The 7,367-nt window shown below is 50.9% G+C and overlaps 1 protein-coding gene across 1 annotated transcript in view; it reads left to right on the plus strand.

Annotated features, from left to right (window-relative positions):
- LOC107306980 (heat shock factor protein 1) overlaps nucleotides 1–7,367 on the plus strand; it is a 75,899-nt gene that overhangs the window by 30,208 nt on the left and 38,324 nt on the right. Inside the window, exon 4 of the mRNA XM_032441641.1 lies at nucleotides 1,770–1,866. Coding sequence (XP_032297532.1) covers nucleotides 1,770–1,866 — 97 coding nt within the window. The remainder of the gene's footprint in view (nucleotides 1–1,769; nucleotides 1,867–7,367) is intronic.

The following is a 7,367-nucleotide window of genomic DNA, read 5'->3' on the forward strand; positions in this document are numbered from 1 at the left end:
AGACCCCATAGATCCCCATAGAGACCCCATAGACCACCGTAGATCCCCATAGAGACCCTATAGAGACCACCGTAGATCCCCATAGAGACCCCATAGATCCCCATAGAGACCCCATAGACCCCATAGAGACCCCATAGACTCCATAGTTCAGGTTGCCCAGGGTCCCGTCCAACCTGGCCTTGAACACCCCCAAGGACGGGGCATCCACAACCTCCCTGGGCAGCCTGTTCCAGGACCTCACCACTCTCATACTAAAGAACTTCCCCCTAACATCCAACCTAAATCTTCCCTCTTTTAACTTCAAACCATTTCCCCATGTCCTGCTATTGTCAGCCCTTTCCAAGAGTTTACTCCCCTCCTGGGTGTAAGTTCCCTTCAGGTATTGAAAGGCTGCAGTGAGGTCACCCCACAACCTTCTCTAGGCTGAACAACCCCGAGCTCTGCCAGCAGCTCACAGTGGTGCTGCTCAGATACGTTCCCTGCCCTGGAGCTGTTCCTTTTGCTTGGGGACCTTTCCTTACTGATGTCAGCATTGGGTTCATTGTGGGGGTCCCCCTCCATCTCCCAGCAGTGTGTTGCTCTGCAGACCAGGCCGTCTCTGGGGTCATTGGAGCAGAGTGGCCCTCGTTTCCATTTCATCCATTCAAGCAGTGACTGCCTGGGTTGGCTGGGCAGGGGGAAGCTCCCTGTGTCTGAAGGGGCTGAAGAGGAGCAGACCTTGCAGCAGGAGGGAGAGTTATAGGTTATAGAATCATAGAATCGTAGAATGACCCAGGTTGGAAAAGACCTTGAAGATCATCAAGTCCAACTGCAGCCCAACCAGAACCCTATACCCATAGTACCCTATAACCATAGTGCCCTATAGCCATAGTACCCTATACCCATAGTACCCTGTAACCATAGTACCCTATAACCACAGTACCCTATAACCACAGTACCCTATAACCACAGTACCCTATAACCATAGTACCCTATAGCCATAGTACCCTATAACCATAGCACCCTATAACCATAGCACCCTATAACCAGAACCCTAACTCTAACAACCCTACACTAAATCATATCCCTCAGTGAGGGAACCTAGCGACACATAGAGACCCATAGAAACAAATAGCGACACATAGAGACCCATAGTGACCCCACAGAGATCCATAGTGACCCATAGCGTCCCATAGAGACCCATAGTGACCCATAGAGACCCATAGAATCACTTAGAATGGGTCGCTGAAGGTGTGTGGAAAGACTCAGGTCTCAGGGTCAACGCGCCAACAGAACCCCTAGTAACCATTGTACCCTATACCATAGTTACCCTATAACCATAGTACCTATAACCATAGTACCCTACTTTCTAAAAACGCTACACTAAATCATATCCCTCAGTGAGGACAGTGTGAATAGCGACCCATAGGAAACGAGCGGCATAAGACCATAGGTGACCTCATAGCGACCATAGTTTCGCACTTCTCATCTCTTGCACTTTTCGCTTGCAGAGGGTTGGTGGCATGTGCAGTTCTCATCTTGCAGAGGGTTTGCATTGCAGTTCTCATCCCTTGCAGAGGGTTTGCATTGCAGTTCTCATCCCTTGCACAGGGTTTGCATTGCACTTTGATGGATTTGTTTGTGTGTTGAGCCTGTTGTGGTTCTTCCATGGCCGGATGGTAGGAAGGGTTTGTAGGAAGGGTTTGTTAGGAGGGAAGCACTGCTGGACATGCGTTGTGGACGCGCCTCCGGGGTGGTCCGTGTCATCATACGAATCGATGGACATCAAGGTTGCGGCACAAGAACAACGTCCAAGCTGCTGACCGACATCCAGGTGATGAAAGGAAAGCAGGAGAGCATGGACTCCAAGCTGATAGCCATGAAGCAGTATGTATGTGGGGAGGGTGTGACGGCGGTGGTGGCAGCCGTTTTGCTCCACGCTTTCCTTCCTGCACACGTGGGGTCGGGGGCAGGCAGTGGGTCAGTGCTGCAGGGGCCTCCTGGGGGCCATCAGAGTATGTTGGTGGTGTCCTGTTTGTAGCCATTACTGCAGTCCTATTGCGGTGCTGAAATGTGTCTGCAGCACCCAATGCTGTCTGGGAACATTGCAGGTTGGTGGGTGATGTCCTGTTTGCAGCAGACCATAGACCTGAATGCAGGGTGATGTTCCTGCGCAATCCCAATGCTCTGAGGACATTGCAGTGGTTGGTGTGTCTGTTTGCAGCCAGGACCATAGACCCTAAATTGCGCACTGACATGTTTTCCTGCGGCATCACTTCTGCTTTGAGAACATTGCAGTTCGGTGGTGATGTCTGTTTGCAGCCGACCGACGTCCTAACCTTGCAGGCTGAATGTTTCCTGCAGCATCGCTCTGGACTTGCGTGGTTGGTGATGTCCTGTTTGCAGCAGACATAGACCCTAATGCAGGCTGAATGTTGCCTTGCAGCTCTCATGCTCTGGACATTGCATTGTATGTTAGGTGGGTGAATATAGCTGCTTTGCATGCCTGTGAGGGCAATCGTCTCATATTGCAGGCCGGCTCTGGAGATACGTGTGCCTCGCTGGCTGCACTCTGCTTTGAGATTGCAAGTGCGTGGTGATGTCTGTTTGCGCCAGACCACTAGTCCTAAATGGGCAGTCCGTGTTAAATATGGATCTCCTGCATGTTCATCGCATCTGAGACATTGCCGAGTGGTCGGTGATGTCTGTTTGCAGCAGCATAGTCCTGAATAGCGAGGGGACTGAATGTTTCACTGGCAGGGCATCTACTCTGCATTGGACGATTCAGTGCAGTGTGTCAGGTGAATATGTCTGATTTGCCAGTCCGACCTAGTTCCTCTAAATTGCGGATGTTGATGCTTTCCTTGCTCATATGCATGCTTGGACTTTGGCGTTGGTGGTGATGTCCGGTTTGCGTAGAGCCCTGACCTTAGGTCTCTAGTATATGCGACTAGTAGACTGCTGATTGCGGCACCGACTGCGGCATCTCATGCTCTGAGACAGTTGCAGTGGTGGTGATGTCCTGGTTTGAGCCCAGGCCAATAGTCCTAATTGCGGCTATGTTCCTTCAGTGCTGCGTCTGCTTTGAGACATTGCAGTGGTGGTGGTGAGGCCTCCAGGGGTGTTTTTAGTGCCCCCCAGCCTTTGTGCTGACACTTTGGACGCTGGATTTTGCCCTTGTGGATTCCTGTTGTGGGTTTCCTTGTTCCTATGTGTTTCGTTCGTGTGTTATTGGCTCACTAGTCTTTGTGTCTTATGCTGCTTTACTGTGCCGCTTCTCCGAGACGTCTGTCTCGCGCTTTACCAGCCTCTCTGATTCCGATCTTGTACTTCCCATTTGGGCTTCTGGGTGGTCCATATATGTGGTTGTCCATCTGTGACTGTGTTCTATTTACTACGTTGGTACTTGGCTGGGCTGGAGGCAGAGCAGGTGATCTCAAGGCCTCCAGGAGTGCTGCCTTCCCCTAAAGAAGTTCATATGGAGGCGGTGCAGCCCCAGCACTGCAGCCTGGAGCTGTGGGTGCCCATCCCTGGAGCTGCCCGAGGCCGTGGGGGGGTCCTGGGCAGCCTGAGCTGGGGGGCAGCCAACACACGGCAGGGCTGGGGATGGGGGGGGATGGGGACACTTACAACCCAACTGTTCTGTGGTTCTGTGATCTTTAAGGACCCTTCCAATCCAACCCAACCATTCTGTGATTCTGTGACCTTTAAGGACCCTTCCAATCCAACCGAACCATTCTGTGGTTCTGTGATCTCCAAGAAACATTCTCTAAGAACCCCTCCAACCCAACCATCCCATGGCTCTGTGACCTTTAAGGACCCTTCCAACCCAGCCATTCCATGGCTCTGTGACCTGTAAGGACCCTTTAAACCTAGCCATTCCATAGTTCTATAATCTTTAGGGACCCTTCCAACCCATACTGTGTCTCTGTGGTCTTCAAGGACCCTTCCTGCTGCAGCTCCTTGTGGCTTCTGGTCTTTTAATTTCTGGGTTTGGTTTTTCTTGGTGTTTTATTGGGTGTTTTTTTCTTTTTGCTGCTCTCCTGGAAAATGCAAATCCTTGGTCTCCATCCAGAGCCTTTATGGGTCTCCAGAGATAGAAAGGAAAAACAACATATGTATGAGATGGAGAAAAAAGGCACGTCTGCCTCCAGTGGAACAAATGGAACAGCCAGGAGCTTGAGGGGAGGTTTTAATGCTCCCTGCGGTGCTTCACAGCTTCCCCGTCCTCCCAGTTCACTGCTGGGGATGGAGGAACAAACACAGCAGGTCTTGGTCCTGGCAGATCACAGCTCTGTGCAGGAGGAGCTTGGAGCTGCGCCTCAGGGCGGTGCGGCCCCAGCACTGCAGCCCGGAGCTGTGGGTCCCCATCCCTGGAGCTGCCCGAGGCCGTGGGGGGGTCCTGGGCAGCCGGAGCTGGGGGGCAGCCAGCACACGGCAGGGCTGGGGATGGGGGGTTCCTTCCAACCTAACGGTTTTGTGGTTCTGTGATCTTTAAGGACCCTTACAATCCAACCCAACCATTCTGTGGTTCTGTGATCTCTAAGAACCATTCTCTTAGAACCCTTCCAACCATCTTTTGGCTCTGTGACCTTTAAGGACCCTTCCAACCCAACCATCCCATGGCTTTGTGATCTCTAAGGACCCTTCCAACCCAACCATCCCATGGTTCCGTGACCTTTAAGGACCCTTCCAACCCAACCATCCCATGGCTGTGTGACCTTTAAGGACCCCTCCAACCAGCCATTCCATGGCTCTATGATCTGTAAGGACCCTTCTAACCCATACTGTGTCACTGTGATCTTCAAGGACTCTTCCAACCCAACCACCCCATTGGTCTGTGATCTGTAAGGACCCTTCCAACCCAACCATCCCTTGGCTCAGTGACCTTTGAGGACCTTTCCAACCCAACCTGCGTTCAGGGCAGCGATGCTCCTGGAACCCAGCTTCATGGGAGGAATGCTGTGCACAGCCGGATTCTCCCCAGGAGCCAACAAGGAGCAGTCCTTGGGGTTAAGTCCTAACCTATCCTAACTTGGCATTCCATCCATCCCCAGGCAGGAACGTGCTGCTCTGTTTTGTCCCAACCGCCCGACTTCCATTGGCTGAACTGGGGCTCTTCCAGCCCCACACCGTGACCACACTCCCTGCTTCTGTGACCCCTAACTGGGGCAATTGCTGTGTGTTATTTGTCAGCCTTCCTGCATGGAGGACCAGCCCAGCCCTGGGGAGTCAACCCTCAGCTGGAGCCTGCAATGGCGCTGATGGCCCACGGTGCCGCGTCCAGCGTGGGATCTGTGCGTTGTATCTCCGCTGCTGCTTTTTACGAGCTGACTCACTGCTTGAGATCATCTGAAGTCAGTTTTATGGGGCATTCCAAAGCTGAGGTTAAAGACCTGGAGAGCTCTGGGTTTTCAGCGCGGCAATCTGAGTCTGAAATTAATTACCGCCGCAGCCTGAGCTAACGATGCTGAAGTAACAACGAGCCAACTGGCGGCTCCCGTTCCTCCTTCAGGCTCCTGCAGCAGAGCTTTGGCTGCCGGGGGTCCTGGATGCACAGGTTTCCTGGGTGGGTGCTGGGAATTTAACAACAGCAAATGAGTAGGAAGGGCCAGGCTGGATGGAGGCTCGGAACGGCAAATATGTAGACAAGGCCACGTTGGATGGAGCCCCGGGCAGCTCCATGTTGGAGATTGGGGACCATTTCTTCTCTGCAGGTGGTGATGCATTGGCATGGGCTGCTGGGGGCTGCTGGGGCCGCTGACCCTGGAGGTGTTTGGGAACTGTGGAGATGTGGCACCTGGGGGGCGGTCAGTGGGGCTGGGTTGGGCCTGGGGATCTTGGAGGTCGTCTCCAGTCTTTTGATTCCATGAACTTGTTCTGGTGCACGATTTAGTGGTTGGGAGCCTGCCCATCACAGGGGGATGGAATGACATGGTCTGTAAGGACCCTGACAACACAACCATCCCATGGCTCTGTGATCTGTAAGGACCCTGACAACACAACCATCCCATGGCTCTGTGATCTGTAAGGACCCTGACACATCAACCTGTAGATGCCATGCCTACTCGTTGTGACTCTCTGTAGAAAGAGCAGCTGAACCTACCACTCTTCTGCTTACTCATTTGAGATCTCTTATCTGTTGTCTTGTGCAGGAGCTTACTAGACACACAACCTCCGTGTGTGTGGGTGTGATCGGTTATTAGAAATGACCTGGCAGTGTCGGAACACATACCTTACTCGCTGTGGAATTAGGGTATTGAGTTATTCTCTGTAAGGGTATACTTTCAGTTGAACGGAACTTATCTGGGCTATTTCTAAGGCTTCTGCTGATTTACGAATGCTAGTCAGCCATGTATATAAATACTCCCTTTGCATGCTCTCTGTGTAGGTTTTTCTCGTACGGGTTCTCGTTTTGTTCTGCCTGTGCACCTTCCTCGGCTCTGCTGTTAATGATAGAGTGATGGATGAGTTGCACCCATACCATTACACATTTTTTCAATCCGGACTCTGTTGTTTGAATCGTGTAAGGACTGACCTGTTCGTCCTATCCTAGAGGCTACTGTTGTCGCTTGAGTTGGTATACTTCCTCCTGATCAGCACAAGTTCTCTCATGGGCGTGCGATTTGAGTGCTCTTGAGTACTGGGACAAATCGACCAATCCACAGCTGAGGTTTTCTAATTGACCCTGGGAATCTCCAAGGTTCTCTTGCCTTTAACAGCTGCCCAATGGCTCGGTGTGTCTCTTGATTTATGATCTGACTCATTGTCAGTGCTACCTTGAGTTGTGTTAAGCATTCTAATCTCATTCTCTCTTCGTCTCTAGATAATCTCCTTGAGTGTGGTTAACTGCAATCTATACTCACTCTAGATTGGAGGACTATCTCGTAGTCTATAGTTCACGTGGTTATCATATCAACTTGTCTTTAATTGTCTTCGAACCATTAATCGTCTTAGTGTGACCTCCTAGATATAAGCTAATATTGCTGTCCTTCTACGTCTTCTATTATTGTTGTCTCTCATAGTTGATCTGTGTGGTTTAGGCATTTATTATGTGTCTCTTATCTACTCTCTCTGTGATATAAACTAATCTTATCTCTATCTATAATACTCGTATCTATCTATTATGTGATAGATTATGATTCTATGATTTCGGTATTTCTCTCATGCATTTATTTTGGCTTCTGAGTTATCTTAGGTAGCCTATTGACCCAGCAGCAATAGCTTAGTGGTCTCATTGTAGTGATCTCTCGTGTATTGACAGTCTGTTGTATTTTCTTCAGTTGGATGTTTGTGACATCTAGTGGAATATCTTCTCTCTGGCTGGTGACAGCGAGCAGTCCTTACGCGCAGTTCGTCACCTCTGCTTGGGACATATATTCTCTCTT

The sequence above is a fragment of the Coturnix japonica genome, unplaced genomic scaffold (assembly GCF_001577835.2).
Source record: "Coturnix japonica isolate 7356 unplaced genomic scaffold, Coturnix japonica 2.1 chrUnrandom424, whole genome shotgun sequence".
Lineage (NCBI taxonomy): Eukaryota > Metazoa > Chordata > Aves > Galliformes > Phasianidae > Coturnix > Coturnix japonica.